This window comes from Scyliorhinus torazame, chromosome 14, assembly GCF_047496885.1.
Source record: "Scyliorhinus torazame isolate Kashiwa2021f chromosome 14, sScyTor2.1, whole genome shotgun sequence".
Classification (NCBI taxonomy): domain Eukaryota; kingdom Metazoa; phylum Chordata; class Chondrichthyes; order Carcharhiniformes; family Scyliorhinidae; genus Scyliorhinus; species Scyliorhinus torazame.
The window spans coordinates 136,346,450-136,367,559 of NC_092720.1; the positions used below are offsets into that span (position 1 = coordinate 136,346,450).

Sequence of the window (21,110 nt, forward strand, 5' to 3'; positions counted from 1 at the left end):
TGCTGCCCTCTGCTCTGCCGTGCTGCCCTCTGCTCTGCCGTGCTGCCCTCTGCTCTGCCGTGCTGCCCTCTGCTCTGCCGTGCTGCCCTCTGCTCTGCCGTGCTGCCCTCTGCTCTGCCGTGCTGCCCTCTGCTCTGCCGTGCTGCCCTCTGCTCTGCCGTGCTGCCCTCTGCTCTGCCGTGCTGCCCTCTGCTCTGCCGTGCTGCCCTCTGCTCTGCCGTGCTGCCCTCTGCTCTGCCGTGCTGCCCTCTGCTCTGCCGTGCTGCCCTCTGCTCTGCCGTGCTGCCCTCTGCTCTGCCGTGCTGCCCTCTGCTCTGCCGTGCTGCCCTCTGCTCTGCCGTGCTGCCCTCTGCTCTGCCGTGCTGCCCTCTGCTCTGCCGTGCTGCCCTCTGCTCTGCCGTGCTGCCCTCTGCTCTGCCGTGCTGCCCTCTGCTCTGCCGTGCTGCCCTCTGCTCTGCCGTGCTGCCCTCTGCTCTGCCGTGCTGCCCTCTGCTCTGCCGTGCTGCCCTCTGCTCTGCCGTGCTGCCCTCTGCTCTGCCGTGCTGCCCTCTGCTCTGCCGTGCTGCCCTCTGCTCTGCCGTGCTGCCCTCTGCTCTGCCGTGCTGCCCTCTGCTCTGCCGTGCTGCCCTCTGCTCTGCCGTGCTGCCCTCTGCTCTGCCGTGCTGCCCTCTGCTCTGCCGTGCTGCCCTCTGCTCTGCCGTGCTGCCCTCTGCTCTGCCGTGCTGCCCTCTGCTCTGCCGTGCTGCCCTCTGCTCTGCCGTGCTGCCCTCTCATATGCTCTTTGGTTTCAAAACCATCACTGCTTTCCTGGCAGTGAACAGGTAACCTGGCATAGACCCTGGAACTTTAGCCTGTCCAGCTGCGACTACCGCCCCTGCTCCAAAACCTATAAGGAGCATTCTTCGCTGGAAAATTCCATGGCTTTGTTTGAAAAAGAGAAGATGACTTCTGATGTTCTTGAGTGCTATCCTGAGGAGGTGAAAGGTGCAATAGGCATGCAAGTTTCTTTGTTTTCTGCCTATTGATCTGTCTGACTTTGTTTTTCTACCCTCGTGTCAGTACCACTCACTGATGCCTGTTCTAAAACTTGAAATGACTTGGTTTTCTCTTTCTCCAAACGAAGTACAGTAGCACAATCTGTGTATGTGACTGGATAGCTAGCGATAATAATAGGCAGACAGATGTGAACGGACTTTACAAACCGATCCTTCAGCTTAATAAACAGTTCCTTTGTCAAAGTGTAGATGGAGAAAATTATTTATTAGGATAGTTTCTGATGCTAGTCTGGAGCAGTTGTTAATGCACCATTGGTTTGCACAATGATTCTTTTGTGCATATTCCTGACGTTAGCTGCAGTGCGATATTAGTAAGCATCAGGAAGAATTAACATTGATTTGCACCAAAGTGACAAATTACAATATGGTTTGAAAAGAAGTTGTGATCTGGCAGCAAATGTATAAGCATGACTGTTTATCTTTTCCTAGATTACATCTGTTTCCCGCTGGCGAGCCATGGAGGAGATGGAAGGAACTTATCGAGTGTTGCAGACTCCTGGAGCTCGACTCGGAGCACAGACAAATGCAGCGATTAGTACTTTGGAGCCAGGGCAAAGCCTCTCCATGACACCTCTCAAAGCCCGGGGCAGAGGGATTCAGCTTGTGGTCCAGTTGCTGGATGAGGTACAGGAGCAGGTTGAAGTAGAGGTAAGAACTTTTTGTTCCCAAAGGAGAAGTTGTGCTTTTGCCCACTTTTGTTTACAGAAAATGCTGCTTTTTCTTTTTGAGAATAATTGAAAACATTGCCTCTATGAATGGGGCATCCTTTACCTGCTGTTAGGAAAACTAAAAGATAAAAGAAGACCATAATCCGTTTAGTTTGCCCTTTGCCATCCTGGGGCGATGATAATTGAGTTGATTAATCAAAGTAGTACAAGACCTGGGCATGACACTAGGAAAACTCAGTGGTGGGGTGGGATTTGGAAATTATAACTACTAAATGACCCACTCTTCCCCAGCGTGCCATACCTATCACAAATTGTCTTCAAGTTAATCCTATGCTACATCACAAAATACTATTTTCTTTAAAAAAAATTTTTTTTCAGAGTACACAATTATTTTCTTTTCCAATTAGTGGCAATTCAGGGTGGCCAATCCACCTACCTGCACACCTTTTGGGTTTGTTGCTCGTTTTAGCCTTAGTTTACTTTATTCTTATTCTGTCACCTTTGCTCATGAGTCGCCAGGTATCTTTCTGATACCGCCACGTGGTTCAAGTCCATGTAATGATTAATAATGCAACACACCGCTTAGTAAGAGTTAAATCAACGCTCATTTATTATATGCAGCAATAAATACTTATACAATAATCCTACTTCTAGACTACTACCTACCACTAAAGGCCAATACTTAACTTAGGAAATGGTCCACCAGGTCAGGGAAACGAATGGTCTTTCGAATTGGTTCTGAGCCTGCGGGATTCAAAGGCTGGTACAAGTCGATAGTCAGGAGCGCCTATCTGGTAGCGATCGCTGGAGTAAAACTTACGGTTTTCTTTGTCGAAGGGTCTCGAAGGTTGCGAGCAGGAGAAGAAGGGGCGAGTTGAACTTGGCCCCTATTCTTATAGTCCCCAGGGGATTCCCGCCTCTCTGGGCGGACCTCGTACCTGGTTCCAAGTGATTGGACTTGGTCCCAATCACTTGGTTCGATATGCTCCAATAATGGGGTGATTCCTTGATCGGGGGCGGGTGGTCGTTTACCTTCCTTTGTGTCAGCCCCTGCTGGCGCCGAAAGGTCTGGGTCGGCTTTCAATTGCTAATTTGTAGCAATTGTTCCCGGGGATGGCTGATTACTATGCAGATGGCTGGGTTGTTGTGATGTTGATGGCTGCAGGTATCGGTCTGGGCTGACTTCCCCAGAGGCAAATACACTGTTTTACCTGCAGCTGTCCGTTTGAGTCCTGTTGGCTGATTTTCCCATCAGCCTCTTCCGTTCGCCATTTTAGATCGGGGTTTGACCATTCTAATCGGGAATCAACCATTTTAGGTGGCTACAGGTTGTGGGGGTGAAACCCACACAGACACGGGAAGAATGTGCAAACTCCACATGGAGAGTGACCCAGGGCAGGGATTCGAACCCGGGTCCTCAGCGCCGCAGTCCCAGTGCTAACCACTGCGCCACATGCTGCCCTTAAATACTGTTTTCTGAGTCGGAGTGTTATTCACACGATTGTCCATCACACGATTGCTCCACTTTCATTGTATCATCCACTGGGTTTTGCCTGCATTTTTGTTGCTTTAACGACCATTGCGAAGATGGAAATTTAGATTTTAAAACATTAGCAGCCTGCCGTCCACCTGGTGTGTGTGAACCAATTCACTAGAGTGAACCAGCACCACAATGAAACCGGGAAGCAGGTGGGAAAAATACTGATTATCAAATGGATAACTCAAGCTTTAGAAGGTAAGTTCCTTGGGAAGTTGGTACTCCAGTATCAGTTTTGAATTTGGCGAAGGTAATTTGTAGGATTCATTTTAGAAATTAGTCTGATAAATTTGCTGGCTCATACTTACAATATATTTAATGAAGTGAATCATGTTTGCTAAACCTGAGTGTCCAGTGGCACAATTCTTTTCCATTGTGTTGGAGGTATGAACACTTTACTTGTAACTTGATCGGAAAGTTCAAAGAAAATATCTGTGGATGCAATACTTGAACCTGTACGTCTATATAGCCCAGGCTGAATTTACGCTTGTGGTTGTGCACTGGTAGTTTTTTTTTACATTTGAGTACCCAATTCTTTTTTTCTAATTAAGGGGGAAGTTTAGTGTGGCCAATCCACCTACCCTTCACATCTTCTGGTTGTGGGGGTGAGACCCACGCAGACATGGGGAGAATGTGCAAACTCCACATGGACGGTGACCCGGGGCCAGGATCGAACCAGGGTCCTCGGCGCCGTGCTAAGCACTGCGCCACCATGCCGTCCAATGCACTGGTAGCTAAACGTTAAGCAGAAAGCAACATGGTTGTGATGGCCATCAATTGATGCCAGGCATGTTTAAATTATTAGACTGCAAAGTGAATGGAATGTTTAATTGCATTGTCACATCATTAGAGGTTGTGTTGGAATATGCTATACTTAAACTGTACAGTTGCCTGGCCAAGCAGCTCATTTATATTAATATAAAAGCAAATTACTGTGAAGGCTGGAATCTGAAACAAAAACAGAAAATACCGGGCAAGTCAGCAGGTCTGAAAGCATCTGTGGAGACGAAAGGGAGCTAATCTGGATGACTCTTTGCAAAGCCCAGCTTTGACAAGGAGTCACCCAGACTCAAGGTTAGCTCCCTTTTCTCTCCACAGATGCTGTCAGACCTGCTGAGAATGCCCAGTATTTTCTGTTTTTGTAGCTCATTTATATTTGTGTGATCAGGTTCCTATGTACTTTCGCTGGCAGATTTCACCCTCAACCACCAGTGCTTCCTCCTTCCTCCACTTACAACCTCATTAGCTAGTGGGTAAAGCCCAGGAAGCCACAAAACCATTAATTATCTTTCAGAGTGACTGGCTCCTGTCTTGCAAAGATCTAACTATCTTCATCACCTCAAGCATGTAAACTTGCAAGCATACTTTTTTAATAATGGATGTTTGGATCAGATCAGCTTTGAGCCACTGCCTCTTGAATGCTTTTTAATTTTGAGGATTTAAGGATGATGTAGAGATGGAGGAGGACATTGAATTGGAACAATCTAGCCATGAATGTAGTGTACAGTGGAGCTTCAAGGGTTAAGTCACTGTGTCAAAGAATTGTTATGAGGATAACCAGGTGAATGATCTCTTTAACTTGAAAGAAATTAGTTTGGTAGAAGTATATGCAATATTAAATGGCAAAGATCAACTTTATGTGGAAGACTATTGCAGGGATACTTGAACCAGGGAGTATGAGTGAAAGGAAAGCTTAGTATAGATGTTGTAAAAAAAACTTCATACAAAATATACTGTACATGGGTTGCAAAAGGCATTTGATAAAGTGTTGCACAACAGACTTGTGAGCACAGTTCTAACTCGAATAAAAGTGGCAATAGCAACACTGATATGAAATTAGTTGAGTGGCAGGAAACAGAATCGTGGTTAATGGATGTTTTTGGGCTGGAGGAAGGTTTGTAGCGGAGTTTCCCAGGAGTCGTCCTTGGAATCCTTGCTTTTCCCAATATAATTAATGACACAGACCTTTGAATAGGGCATGATTTAAAATTTGCAAATGATGTGAAACTTGGAGCATTGTGAATAGTGAAGAGGATGGTGTAGAACTTTGAAAGGACAACGACAGATTGGTGGAATGGGTGGTTCAATGGCAGATGAAAATTAATGCAGAGAAGTGTGAAATAATTCATTTTGGTAGGAAGAGCATGGAGAGACAAATTAAATAACGGGTATGATCCGAAAGAGAGTGCAGGGGCAGAGGGACCTGGGTGTGAATGCGCATCGATCATTGAAAGTGACAGGGCAGTTTGAGAGCATGGTTAATAAAGCATACATCATCCTAGGCTTCATTAATAGGAACATAGAGTACAAAAGAAAGGTAATTATGTTCACCTTGTATAGAACACTACTTTGGCCTCAACTGGAATATTGAGGCCAGTCTCGGCACCATGCTTTAGGAGAGATGCAAATACATTGGAGAGACTGCAGAAAAGATTCATGAAAATGGTTCCCAGGATGAGGAGCTTCAATTATGAAGATAGATTGGAGAAGTTGGGACTGTTTTCCTTGAAGAAGAGACAGTTGAGAGGCAATTTGAAGCCATGAGGGGTCAGGGCAGAGTAGATAGAAAGAAACTGTTCCGAATAGTGGAAGGATCGAGAACGAGAGGAAACAGATTTAAGATAATTGGCAACTGCAGCAATGGTGGTACGAAGAAATTATTTTTCATGCAGCGAGTCATTGGGATAGTGAATGCACAGGCTGAGATCAATTGAGACATTTGAGAGGGAGTTGGATTATAGCCTGGAAAAAAAAATGAGCATGGGTAAAAGGCTAGGGTGTGGCACGAGGTAAATTGGGGCGTAAAGATTAGCTAATCAGCATTCTACCCAGATATAAGGCCTGGAAACTGAACTGGACCAGCCATATAAATACTGCAGCTACAAGAGCAGGTCAGAAGCTGGGAATCTTGCAGTGGGAAGCTCACCGCCTGAGTCCTCAAAGCCTGTCCTCCATCTAGAAGGCACAAGTCAGGAGTGTAATGGAATATTTTCCACTTGCTTGGATGAATGCAGCTCCAATAACACTCGAAACATGGCACCAGAACAAAACAGTGCGCTTGATTGGTACAGCATCCACTACCTTCAACATGCACCCCCCCACCACCACTGATTCACAATGGCAGCAGTGTGTGCCATCTATTCTACAAGTTGCACTGCAACAACTCACCAAGGATCAATAGTTAGCACTTTCTAACCTGTGACCTCTACCACCTCAAAGGACAAAGTCAGCAGGTGTATGGGAACACCACCACTTGCAAGATCTCGTCTAAGTCACACCATCCTGACTTGGAACTATATTGCTGTTTTTTTAATGTTGCTATGATTAAATCTTGGAACTCTCTCCCTAACAGCACTGAGGGAGTACCTACATCATATGGACTGCAGTTCAAGGAAGTGGCTCGCCATCACCTTGAGGGCAAATGGGCAATACATGCTGGCCTAGCCAGTGCCGCTCACATCCGTGTTTGCCTTGGAATAGAGGATGTTGAGGGGTGATGTAATTGACATGTCTAAAATTGAGGGACAAGATTCAATGAAAAGAGATGGCCTATTTACCATAGCAGAGGAGTAACTGGGGAAGGTTAAAGGAGAGGTGAAGAAACATTTTTTTATCCTGAGGATGATAGGGACCTGGAAATCACCACTTGAAAGGGTGGTACAGACAAAAACTCATTATAGTTTTTAAAAAAAAAGGTACTTGGATGTCCATTTGGAGAACCGTGGCCTGCAGGGCTACAGACCTAATGCATGAAAGTGGGATCAGAGCTGTTTCTCAATTGATACGATTATGATGGGCTGAATGGCCTCCTGTGTCCTAAATTTTCGATGATTTCTATGATAAATGCTTCCATATACCTCCATATTTTCAGATGCCTGCCTTGCTTGCACTGTTCCAGAGCTGTTAATCCAGCTATGCTGTATTTGTACTGGCATGATCTTGGGGTGTTCCAAAATGCTTTGCAGTCAGTCAAATATTTCTGAAGTGTAGTCACTGTTATAATGTAAGAAATGCAGCAGTCAGTTTGTGAAGACATTGTAGCTTTGTTAAACTTGTAGGTTATTCTATGAATTCAAACACAGTTGCTTAATGTTATTCTTTTTCCATCATTTGAACAGTAGCTCCTCACTTTCATCTTGTCTGACTTTATGTATTGATGTTCAGCTTGATTGTTGCCAAAGCACACTGTGACTCTGAACAGCTTCCTTTTTGTGACTTTTGCCATCACTCCTAGTAGTAATAATAATATTCTTTATTATTGTCACAAGTAGGCTTACATTATCACTGCAATGAAGTTACTGTGAAAATCCCCAGTCGCCACACTCCGGCGTTTGTTCGGGTTGTTATGGGCCAGGATTTAGAGAACCCCAAAGTGTATCATGGAGTTCACCTGACCCACGACTTTTACTAGATTGTGGTATGGGGAGCACACGGCCCATTCTACAGGTGTGGTACAGCAGAAAAGTATTTTTTAAAGCAAAACAATGTTTATTCTATGAACGCAAGTTAACCTTTTTAAAACATACAGTGAGCATCTTAGCAACCATTAATTAAAATGCAACGCCCAAAGAATACAACACTAAGTAACCCTTAAGCTTTCGTTTTAACATCCATAAGACATTAAAAAAAACTTTTAACAGAAGCACATCAGGTTTAAATTCACTGATAACTGTTAACTGACCAGTTATCACTCTGAATTCACCAAATGATCAAGAGATAGTCTTTACATGGTAGAGAGAACATCATTACACTTTCTGTGGCTGACTGCAGCTCCAACACTGAAACAAAACCAAAAAAACACAGTCACACCCAAGCTTTTCTCAAAGTGAAACTAAAAAGCAGAGCCAGAGCTCAGCTCCACCCACACTCTGACATCACTGCGGTAACTTTAGCAGACTACCATTTCTTAAAGTGACATTCTCATGACAGCGTACACTGAGGAAGAATTCAGAATGTCCAATTCACTAACAAGCACGTCTTTCGGGACTTGTGGGAGGAAACTGGAGCACCCGGAGGAAACCTACGCAGAAAAGGGGAGAATGTGCAGACTCTGCACAGACAGTGACCCAAGTTGGGGATTGAACCTCGGACTCTGGTGCTGTGAAGTGCTAACCACTGCGTTATCATGCCGTAGCCTTGAGGAAAACTAAGATGAACCTTCACCCTTAATTGTCCAACCACAGTTGTCTGTAACATTTTTCCAGCTGAATAAATGAGAGACTGGACTATATTGTCACCAGATACTCCCCCATCACTTGTTGGATTGGGTAACCTGCTCCAAATGACACTCGGCCATCATCCCTCTGATGAATGCAGGATTTTGGATACATTGGATTAGAAACATTTGGCAAATTAATGGTTAAAAGCCAGGGTTAGCGTGCGTTTGACTGCAGTAGTTGTGTTTTGTAAAAAATAATCTTGATTTGCAAGACGAGAAAGCTTTTAGGAGCCAGAGGTTAAACTGACCATTGTAAAAGCTGGGACTAATACACTGTTGTTTGACTGGGCGGGGGGGGGGGGGGGGGGGGGGTAAAGTATTTTCATCCTGGGGAGTTAATTTGTTTTCAGCATGGTGTGATGATGTAATTACTGGGTGGAGCTAAGGTATTCAGACATTTTGAGAAACCTTTTTGAGTTGAATTTTAATCTGGCTACCCTATTAGACCACAAGTAAAGTATTTTGCTCCCAGTCAGATAGTTAAAAAAATAGTAATAGTACTTAAAGTGGAGCAGACTTGTCTGAGGACAAGGGTGATGCTGAAACAAATCAGCATCCAGCCAGTCTACAGGGGTTCTAACATGAGCCAAATCAGTTCTGGAAAGAAAGTGTTAATCTGTGCCTTTGGGTTGTGGGATGGATTGAGAAAGCTGCATGTTTTCGCCCCCTTGTATTTTCAAGTGTGATGTCAAAAGAGTTTGACAGTATATTAATAATAAAGTTTTGTTTTAAAATACTAAATCCCTATTTCATTGTGCAATCACTCTTGGAGTGAAGTATTCTTTCCACAGTCTTACAAAAGGAAATGAAATGTTGGGATCATGATATGCAGACATGCAGATAATGACATACAGGCAGGCAGCTAATGAACACAGAGAACAGGACATGACCAATGAGCAGGCAGGATACTCAGGGGCGGTATCTCACTATAAAAGGCACAAGGCACTCACACTCCACCTCTTTCCACTGATGATAAATCTACAGAGTGAGTCAGGGTGTATGTACCGTATCACACCTCCAGCACGTGGCTAAGAGCTAGTCTGGTTCAGTCAGACAGAGTAACCACACTTAGGTTAGCAGAGAGTCAAACTCATAGAGAACTGTGCTCCTGGTTCAATAAATCAGATTGAACTAACTTCAAGGTCTGGAGTATCTTTTGGTTAAAGCTGCATCCAGTTGCAGCCTGTGTTGTCCCAGAGTACCTAACACATCAGGCGTTTTGGTCCAGTATCCTTGCCACCGTTGGGGTCTGGCTGGGATCATAATATCCCTAACTAGTGCTCTCAGGAATTCTGAGCTGGCACAGTAGCTGATCTGATTGTGAATAGGTGTGGGTTGACTCCAGGGATAATAAATGATTCTTGATGGTCTTTCATTTACAAACAACGAAGATGGGAACTATACTACATACAGCTGGCTGTGCTCATCTATGGTTGGGTTTAAATACATATTTCTGTTTGGAAAGAGCTTCACTTTGATAGAAATATCTTATTGTTCAAGGTCAGCAAAACCCTGCTGAGTTTAAATTCAAAGCTTCAATTTGTGTGTTGTCTGATTCAGGAGCAAGTGACAGAAAGAGTCTGATTCAGGAGCAAGTGACAGACAGAGGAAGCTGTAAGTGCCCAAAGCTAATAGTTTTGTGCAATGATACAGTTGTGGAACTGAGCACCCAGCTTTATCTTCATAGCCGGCACCATGGTGCGGGGTCAATTTCTGATAGAACGAAGCAGGGTATTCTTTTATTCCAAATGTAATATTGTTGACTTGTAGCTGCAAAGACCGAGCTGGAGAACTAATTAATTTGTTTTTGATGATGCTTGGGTTAATTAGGATTTTGAGGACAATGTTTGATGTGATGGTGCATTCTGGGTAGAGGATTTATAATTAGATTATTGACCTTTGATGGACATCTTCAAGTTGTACAAAAGCAAGATTATGAGACTGTTGACGATCTGTGGGTTATTTGATGCTGGTTTGGGGAGGAAAATTGGCAGGACACTGGGTGAGAACTCCCTTTTCTCCAAGTGATGTGGGAATCTTTTAACCTTCACTTAAATCAAGCTCTGCCTCTGGTTAACATGTCAAAGGGATGACAATCTCTGTGCTGTAATGAAAACTATCGTTCGATTTAAAAAAAAAAAAAACCTTGATTGTGGATCTTGAGCCCACAAACTTTTTATCAATTCTGATGCCAACTGTGTCGAACTGCCACAAGGATATCGGACAGAGTGAGAAAGTGTGTGCGCGCGCGACTTGGTTATTTTCTGTAACTGTCATGACACTTTAATGGTATATGTACCTGGACCCCCAGGTCTCTTTGGACCTCCAATATTTCTGGCTTTTCACATTTAGGTACCCTGTTCTATATCTCTCACTTTCAAAGTGGCTGATCTCACATTTCCCTGCACTGAAATCTATTTGTCACAGTTTTCATAGAGTCATAGAATTTACAATGCAGAAGGAGGACATTCGGCCCATCGAGTTTGCACCGGCCCTTGGAAAGCACACCCTACCCAAGTCCACCCTATCCCCGTAACCCAGTAACCCCACCCAACATTTTTTGGACACTAAGGGGAAGTTTCTCATGGCCAATCTATCTAACCTGCACATCTTTGGACTGTAGGAAGAAACCGGAGCACCCGGAGGAAACCCACACACACACACACGGGGAGAATGTGCAGACCCCGCACAGACAGTGACCCAAGCCGGGAATCACATCTGGGACCCTGGAGCTGTGAAGCTACTGTGCTGCCCATTCACTTAATCTCTCGATCTCTCTTTGCAATTTTATGCTTTCACCTCGGGTAAAGCTGGATATGTGGCTTTCTATCCTGTCACCCAAGTTGTTAATAAGTGTGATGAACAGTTGGGGCTCCCACCACGATACCACCAGTCACATTCTACCACCTAGAGTACCTGCCCATTATCCCCACTCTGTCCCTTGCCACTCAACCAAGCCAGTAATTTGTTTTCAAGTCTATGAACTGACCAGCTAAGAATACTTTATGGGAGATGCCTTCTGAAAATTGAATAAGTAAAATACATAGCCACCTGTCACCTCATCAAAAAAACCAGAAAATGACCTACCCTTTATAAATCATGCTGAATCTCCCTGAGCAGCTGAAAGTTCAGGGCATTCAGTTGTCTCATTTTTAATTATAAACCATTTCCTGACCACTCATGCTGGGCCAACTGATCTATAATATCTTGTTTTTCCCCCCCTCTTTCTTAAAAAGGTGAGTGACACGCACAGTTTTCCAAATCTAAGGGAACAGCTCCTGAATTGAGAAAACTTTGAAGGATGAAGCTGAGGAAGATGAAAAGAGCCAGTAAAAAGTCTCATCCCAGCTTTAAAATGCTTTTAGGTGGAGGGGGGGGAAATGTGGGAAAGATTATTTGAAGGCTACCCAGCACCTTCTAACTGAGGAATATTTAAATGTCTGAATAGTAGTTCTGTTCCCAGTATTGTGAAACATGATCTTTGTACGGGGTAATGTGATAATGGAAATCTGTGTGGGGTTTCATAGTGCAATTTGTATTGCATGCTGTGGCATTGTATTGAGTTCAGTGAAAAATATTGTAACAAAGACGTTATTTGGTGGGCTAAAAGGAGTTTTACACTGAAGTTTAGTTGAAGTTGTTCAGGATGCCTTTTACACATATGTGAGAAATATGAGAATGACTAGAGCGAGGGTAGGTCCGATCAAGGACAGTAGCGGGAGATTGTGTATTGAGTCTGAAGAGATAGGAGAGGCCTTGAATGAGTATTTTTCTTCTGTATTTACAAATGAGAGGGGCGATATTGTTGGAGAGGACAGTGTGAAACAGATTGGTAAGCTCAAGGAAATAATTGTCAGGAAGGAAGATGTGTTGGGCATTTTGAAAAACTTGAGGATAGGCAAGTCCCCCGGGCCTGACGGGATATATCCAAGGATTCTATGGGAAGCAAGAGATGAAATTGCAGAGCCGTTGGCAATGATCTTTTCGTCCTCACTGTCAACAGGGGTGGTACCAGGGGATTGGAGAGTGGCGACTGTCGTGCCCCTGTTCAAAAAAGGAACTAGGGATAACCCTGGGAATTACAGGCCAGTTAGTCTTACTTTGGTGGTAGGCAAAGTAATGGAAAGGGTACTGAAGGATAGGATTTCTGAGCATCTGGAAAGACACTGCTTGATTAGGGATAGTCAGCACGGATTTGTGAGGGGTAGGTCTTGCCTTACAAATCTTATTGAATTCTTTGAGGAGGTGACCAAGCATGTGGATGAAGGTAAAGCAGTGGATGTAGTGTACATGGATTTTAGTAAGGCATTTGATAAAGTTCCCCATGGTAGGCTTATGCAGAAAGTAAGGAGGCATGGGATAGTGGGAAATTTGGCCAGTTGGATAACGAACTGGCTAACCGATAGAAGTCAGAGAGTGGTGGTGGATGGCAAATATTCAGCCTGGATCCCAGTTACCAGTGGCGTACTGCAGGGATCAGTTCTGGGTCCTCTGCTGTTTGTGATTTTCATTAATGACTTGGATGAGGGAGTTGAAGGGTGGGTCAGTAAATTTGCAGACGATACGAAGATTGGTGGAGTTGTGGATAGTAAGGAGGGCTGTTGTCGGCTGCAAAGAGACATAGATAGGATGCAGAGCTGGGCTGAGAAGTGGCAGATGGAGTTTAACCCTGAAAAGTGTGAGGTTGTCCATTTTGGAAGGACAAATATGAATGCGGAATATAGGGTTAACGGTAGAGTTCTTGGCAATGTGGAGGAGCAGAGAGATCTTGGGGTCTATGTTCATACATCTTTGAAAGTTGCCACTCAAGTGGATAGAGCTGTGAAGAAGGCCTATGGTGTGCTCGCGTTCATTAACAGAGGGATTGAATTTAAGAACAGTGAGGTGATGATGCAGCTGTACAAAACTTTGGTCAGGCCACATTTGGAGTACTGTGTACAGTTCTGGTCGCCTCATTTTAGGAAGGATGTGGAAGCTCTGGAAAAGGTGCAAAGAAGATTTACCAGGATGTTGCCTGGAATGGAGAGTAGGTCTTACGAGGAAAGGTTGAGGGTGCTAGGCCTTTTCTCATTAGAGCGGAGAAGGATGAGGGGCGACTTGATAGAGGTTTATAAGATGATCAGGGGAATAGATAGAGTAGACAGTCAGAGACTTTTTCCCCGGGTGGAACACACCATTACAAGGGGACATAAATTTAAGGTGAAAGGTGGAAGATATAGGAGGGATATCAGAGGTAGGTTCTTTACCCAGAGAGTAGTGGGGGCATGGAATGCACTGCCTGTGGAAGTAGTTGAGTCGGAAACATTAGGGACCTTCAAGCAGCTATTGGATAGGCACATGGATGACGGTAAACTGATATAGTGTAGATTTATTTGTTCTTAAGGGCAGCACGGTAGCATTGTGGATAGCGCAATTGCTTCACAGCTCCATGGTCCCAAGTTCGATTCCGGCTTGGGTCATTGTCTGTGCGGAGTCTGCACATCCTCCCCGTGTCTGCGTGGGTTTCCTCCCACAGTCCAAAGATGTGCGGGTTAGGTGAATTGGCCAATGATAAATTGCCCTTAATGTCCAAATTGCCCTTGGTGTTGGGTGGAGGTGTTGAGTTTGGGTATGGTGCTCTTTCCAAGAGCCGGTGCAGACTCAATGGGCCGAATGGCCTCCTTCTGCACTGTAAATTCAATGATAATCTATGATTAATCTAGGACAAAGGTTCGGCACAACATCGTGGGCCGAAGGGCCTGTTCTATGCTGTATTTTTCTATGTTCTATGTTCTATGCTTTACAGTGACACCATGAAAAGTACACCAAAGTGCACTCTGTTCATGCGACTCTTAGCTCTCGCCATTTTTGATTGCCTATTATGATGTAGGATTACGATTCAATTGCTGTCGTTAAGCCTCTTCATTTTGGTGAGGAAGACTAAAGAATTGTGTTTGGCATCAGAATGGTAAACCAGCAGGAAATGAGAAAAGGATTCCTTGTGCTTTTCCAGTGTTAACTGTAAACTACCTATTTAAATTGGCAAAGTTCCCATATGTATTTTAGCCATGTATTTGTCTGTAGATAGTTACCTTCTGTTTGCTTGCACAGCATTGGCTGGTAGGCTATCATGGCCTCCACAACACTTTTGTCTGCTCAAGGTTAGGTGGAGTTTCCTATCATGCAGGCTAGTCAGCCTTAATCTGGCAAAGAGAAATGGAACTTGTGTGGGTGTAGTTATTTTTTGGACTGTTGAACCTGTCCCTGAATCTCTGGTGTGTATTGTATTAGCAGTAGTATGCTTTTAATTAAGTAACCCTGCTTTCCTTGCAAGGGTCTGAAGGTGGTTATCAAAGTTTTCAGAGGGAATACAATTCGTTATATTTTCTCCTGGCCTTTGGGGAAGGAAGATTGCATTATTACGTTTGCAACGTAATAATGTGTTTCCCATATTCCGATGTCTCGAGGGCAATCGCTGCACTCATCCTGAGATCCTGTTGCTTCTCCTGAAGGTGGGGGGGATTGGTATCTGCCACACAATGCAGCTTAGAAAATGCTCTGATCTAACTTTCTAAATGTTGAAAAGTGAGGAACTGTAGAAGAGCAGAGAGATTTCGAGGCCAATGTACAGAAGTCCCAAAAACTGGTGTACAGGTATTAAAATAAATCAATAAAAAGAATGTTGATCTTTTTGAATATAAGGAGTAGAAATTATGTGGCAGTTGTATGAACCTCTGGTTCAACCCCAGTTAAAGTACCGGCGCTGCGTTCAGTTCTGGACATGAGCCTTGGAAGACATGGAGTGCAGATTCACCAGAAAGACGCTGACCGTAGGGGGTTAAACTAAAAGGACAGGTTGCGTAAACTGGATGTGTTCCCTTGAGTATAGAAGATTAAGGGTGAACTAAATAAGACGTTTAGAATGATTAAAGGATTTGATCGGCTGGAGAGAGACTTTCCTCTGAAGAGGAAGTCCTTACTGAAGGAGCATGGGACGGCAGGGGGTGTTGGAATAACTTTAAAATTAGAGTTGAACCGTTGAGAGCTAATATCAGGAAGCGTATCACAAAAACGGTAGTGGAAATCTGGAATACTGTCACCCCCTCAAAATTTCATTTTTAATGGATAAGGGTGCTAAAAGTTACTGAACAAAGGTGGGCTGGGTGGAGTTAAGATCAGTCATTAGCTAATTAAGTGCAGAACAGGGGCTGAATGACTGCGCTTTTGCTTGTTTCATTGTGATTGTTGATATTTTCAGCCTGTAGAGAGAAGCTTTGTGGCCAAAATGGAAAATCATAATCCTAGTGTTGCAGCAAATGCCGATGCACAAATCAGGGCAATGTTGTGTTTAGTTCCTTCTGTGGCATCGATTACCCATTTGCTTTTGCAATCATTGTCAAATCCTCTGCTGTACAAATGGGTTTTATTTAGTGCACAGGGAACTGGGTGATATTGCTTCCACAGAGGTGGGAGGGGACGCATTCTGCAATATAAACTTCAATATTGTAACTCGGGTTCCATTTAGCTTCTGTTTGCTTTGTATGGCCAACTAATGCCATCTAAAAAGGGAACATTGATTGTGCGCAGCCCTGTTTTGTTCCCTGTGTGGCACAATCCTATTGTTGTCTGGCTGTGCACCACAGCTTGAGGGGAGCATTGCTTTTACCCTCTCTCCAAGCTTCTGTCTGATTCAGAGAGCTGGTTCACTGTAATTTGAAATGAAAGCTTTTGCTCATGAATTTTTTGCTGTTATTTGTTTACCATTTTGTTTACAGGATTTAAAGGCAATTCAAGCGAATGATTTCAGCCCCATTCAAAATGCACCGAGCTACTTTGGGTCAATGTGTGCCAATTATATAATTGACTAACGCCAGATCCCTCATTTTTCTCAACCTCCTTGACGTCTTAAGTCTCTTGCTGACTACCCCATCGTTTTTGACCACCACTCCTCCATGATCCACCTTCATAGCATTGCCCTCTTGTGATTTTATTCCTACTTTTTCCAGTGTAGCCGGTAATGCTTTTCTTGACCCTGCACAATTACCTTTGTGGTTCTTTCCTCAACCTCCTCTAATTCCTCATTCCCATACTACCCTTCCACCATGTTATCCATAGGCATGAGTTCAGCTCCACATGCAAGCTGATGACTGTCCTCAACCCACCTTGACTGCATAACCATTGAAGCACCGTGTGATGGGCCTATGCAACATTGGAAATGATCCAGAACATGTTCTTAGCTAAATGTTGGTAAGATTGAAGTCAGTCTGCTTGCCTACCAATTTGTTTATAAATTTTTCACAAGCTTCACTGTAATTTCTCCAGTCTTGTGTCCCATTGCTGAAATACTTGGAAGCTTTCTACCCCACAATGGATGGTGACACATTCAGTCACCCTATCCATGTACTTTGGAACTCTCTTCCTCGGACCCTTTTACCTTGCTGCATCTCTCTTAACTGTAAAACCTCCTATTTGCCTACCTTTTGGTTTCTGCCTCAACCTGTCAGCTCTGGCTCAGTTGGTAGTGGCCCTGCCTTTGCAGCAGAAGATTGGGGATTCAGGCCAAACTCCAACCTAGACTGACACTCCAGTAAGGTACAGAGGAGTGCTGCATTGTCAGGTGTCGTATTTTCAATGAGTTATTAAATCAAGCACCCGTCTGTGCTGTCAGGTGGATGGAAAAGATTCTCTGCTGCTATTTTGAAGTTGTCCTGTGTCCTGGCCAATATTAATCCCTCTTTCACTATCTCAAAAACTGATTATTTGGTCATGATCGCTGTTTCAATGTGGGAGTTTGCAGTGTGCAAATTGGCTGCCATATTTCCTACATTACGACTGTGACGACTCTTCAAAGATGCTTCACTGGTTCTAAAATGCTTTTGGATGCCCGGTCCACTTAAACAATTACATGTTATTGCAATTTATCTCCGTTCCCACTTTGTTTCCCTTTGACAGTTTGGAAGGACATTAGGTGAGGCGAGCAGCGATGAAAAGCTCATCTGACCAAAAAAGGGGCCCCAGGGAAAGCAGAAACTAGAGAGACATGCACTTCCTCAGCCCACTGTCTTCCTCTGCAGAGACTGCTATGCTCCTGAGCCACACAGTTGACCAACAAGATGTAGGATATTGTCTTACGAGATGGAAGGCTGCTACTCAGCTTATGTTGAATGTCCTTTCTTTAAAGTTCCTTGTATACTTTGTTATCTTAAAGGTAATACAAGCACAGTTGTTGCTGGTGAGTTTTGTTCTGGGTTACTGTTGCGTATCTTCATGTTGTCTGTGATAATTTGCATATGTTACTGATGAGCTTCTGTAGAAAAACTGCGCATATTGCTTCTGGTGTGCCAGTGAGTGTCCTGGTTGTCTGCACTGGTGTGCCAGTAGTGCTGTTCCTACCTTCACCTGATGGTGCACCAGAAATGCCTTCTGCACCGTCACCATTGATCTGATTCCCTGAGAGTTGACACTGGAGTTCCTATCTGTAGAATAAAGCATATTTTTCTTCTGACCACAAAATTGAGTTTGAGAGTTAATGCCAAATCATTTGTATTGCAGTTTGAGTTAATTGTTAGACTGCCATAAAAAGAGAATCCTGCTGTTAGCTTTAGACACGATTGCAGAGTGCAATATTTTATATTCCTTTGTTGTTAACGTGATTCCATGTCTGGTCACTGAGAGACTTTTAAATGAGATCCTAGAATAGAAAAAAAGGTAGAAATTGAATTCTTCCTTGCCCAAGTGCGCACAGCCCATTGGTATTGTTCTGGGCTCTGTGCTGTCTAAGGGTTTCCACACAGGCAGGCTCTAAGGTTTGAGCGGAGACCCAAGAAAATGTGCTGTGTAGCTTTAAGAGAGGCTCCATTTCAGAGGTGCCCGAACAATCGGAACTTCAGTCTACAGATAATTGTTCCTGGATGGCTTCCTGCCACACTCTACAACCAAAGTTTTCTTCTTGGACATTCTTTTACTGCAATCTTGATAGTGTCATAAAGACTCTGTAGATGTGCAGAGGCTGGAGGCGGGAATGGGCCTCTTCCCAATACAAATCAGACGAGAGTAATAATGGCCTGGATCCTGGTGACAGCTACTTGAAATGTAAGTACTCTGAGGAAATTGGAGTATTTATTCCCAATAAAGCTTTCTCTTTTACATGCATTGTACACAAAATGGCCAATTTAAAAATGAATCCTCTAGTACTGGATGAGCAGAAATATCCTTTAATTAAAAATTAGGAAGACTGAAGTAATTGTCTTCTCTCCCTGTTGCAACCTCCGTTCCCTGACTCCCACTCCCCTCTCTGGCAACTGTCTGTGACTAAACCAGACTGTGCACACCCTTGACCCCAAGATGAGCTGTTGACTATGTAACTGTGCCATCATATTTCCACCCTCATAACATTGCCCGACTCTGTAAACTTGTAGTCCTTTACAAACTCTTCTCAAAACCTACCTTTTTTTTTTAGCCTTCAGCCCTGATATCACATTATGTGGCTCGGAGCCTAATCTTGTTTTATAGCATTCTTGTGAAATGTCTCTGTACTTTTTATTAGTGAAAGACGCAATATTGCTTGGTATGTTCTATTGCACATATCTCCCTTAGGGCAGCATGGTCGCACAGTGGTTAGCACAGTTGCTTCACAGCTTCAGGGTCCCAGGGTCACGGTCTGTGTGGAGTCTGCACGTCCTCCCCATGTCTGTGTGGGTTTCCTCCGGGTGCTCTGGTTTCCTCCCACAGTTCCAAAGATGTGCAAGTTAGGTGGATTGGCCATGATAAATTGTCCTTAGTGTCCAAAAAAAAAGGTTAGGTGGGATTACTGGGATAGAGTGGAAGTGTGGGGTGAATAGGGTGCTCTTTCCAACGGCCGGTGCAGACTCGATGGGCCGAATGGCCTCCTCCTGCACTGTAAATTCTATGGAATTACTAAAGTTGCCATGGATAAATGAGGATTCCTCACGTCAAACACCTCTCTTTCTCTCAAATTTAATACTCTGTAAAGGTCAACTCAGTTCTCCCATTCCTAGGGAGATTGTTGTGCCTATTACCCATTTAAGAATGGGGTGCAATCAAAAGCTTGATGCCCCTTCAAAAGGAACGGGGAGTTCTTCTTGGCTGAGAGTTTTCCCTCGATCAACATCACCTAAAACAGATTACCTAGTCAATTATCTCATTGCAATTTGTGGGAGCTTGCCAAGTACAAATTTGCTGCTGTAGTTCTCTACATTTGAGCTGGTGGTATAGCTTTGTATTGGTACCAATATGGGACAATGACATTTCTTTGGTTTAATGGCTTGTGTGAAATGTTACGTTGTTGTTTTTCAAATCTTTGTTACTGCTGACTGTTTATTCTCTACATTGGAACAATGATTATATTTCAAGAGTAATAGTATGTACTGAGTCTTGCTAAAATGTACAGTTATGGTGAAATATCATATATTTGCCTTTGTGAAGTGCTGCTGTGGGTTACTTTCAGTTTAATGATGCCGTATCTTTTTTTTTGAGGGCACTCCTTTTTTTGAATTCCGTCGCTGCTGCAAACAAAAACGAGCATTTACTGATTTTTCTTGTCATTTCCTGAATCTGCCCTGGTTTTTGATGTTGTTAATGAAACCAGAAAAAAAAAGGGGAGGAAAAAAACTGCAATAGAAAATGACTAGTGTTCCTTAAACCGCAGGCTGAGATTTTGGACATTCGTGGTCATTTGAAGCTTTTATTGATATGAGCCCAAAGCTTCTTGGATTAATGTTTCCATTGTATGTCCTTTAACAGCTAATCTACTGGAGTTTGTGAGAAAGCAGTGGGAGGCTGGCTCCTGCAATTGTTCATTCAAGCATCTGGTTCAGAACTAAAAATGTGCTTAGAATTGAATAATTTGTTGGAAATTTTCAGAATTTTTCTCAGTGGAGATTAACTCTTGACATCTTTTCTTGTATTATTTACAATTGACTCCAATTAGTAAACACCCATTTATATTACACCTTGAGTATAGTAAGAAGTCATACAACACCAGGTTAAAGTCCATCAGGTTTACTTGGAATCACTATCACAGCTCCTTCATTAAACACACTCACCTGATGAAGGAGTTGCATTCCGAAATCTAGTGATTCCAAACAAAAACCTGTTGGATTTTTACCTGGTGTTGTAAGACTTCTTACTGTGCCCACCCCAGTCCAATGCTGGCATCTCCACACCTTGAGTATAGTTAGGTGTTCCAAGGAGCTCTGCAGGAGCGCCACCATTGACACCAAGCCTTATAAGAGAAATTTCAAGAAGCATCTTAAAGCTTCTTGTTTTATGGAAGGGATTATGGCGGAAAGTTTGATAGACAGCTGAAAGCACAGCTGCCAGTGGTGGATTGAAGGGAGTTGGGGGCGAATGGCTTCAGTATCTGTGCTGTGAATGTAACTGAACTCTGTGCAACTATCCTGACTTCTGACCAAATCTGAATGCATGCAGCAAGGTTTGGACAGTATTCAGGCTTGGGCTAATAAGTTACAAATAATATTTGTGTCACATAACTGTCAAGCAGTGGCGTTCACCAAGAATTTAACCATCTCCCCATGACATTCAACGGTATTGCTATCACTGAAACCCCACTGGACATTCAACGGTATTGCTATCACTGAAACCCCACTGGACATTCAATGGTATTGCTATCA

General features: G+C 43.6%; 1 protein-coding gene across 5 annotated transcripts in view; it reads left to right on the forward strand.

The window, feature by feature from the left end:
• Window positions 1–21,110, forward strand: part of farp2 (FERM, RhoGEF and pleckstrin domain protein 2) — a 294,261-nt gene that overhangs the window by 12,800 nt on the left and 260,351 nt on the right. For all 5 annotated transcript variants that reach the window (XM_072474942.1, XM_072474943.1, XM_072474944.1 and 2 more), the window contains exon 2: window positions 1,485–1,703. In XM_072474942.1, coding sequence (XP_072331043.1) covers window positions 1,512–1,703 — 192 coding nt within the window. In that variant the 5' untranslated portion in view covers window positions 1,485–1,511. The remainder of the gene's footprint in view (window positions 1–1,484; window positions 1,704–21,110) is intronic.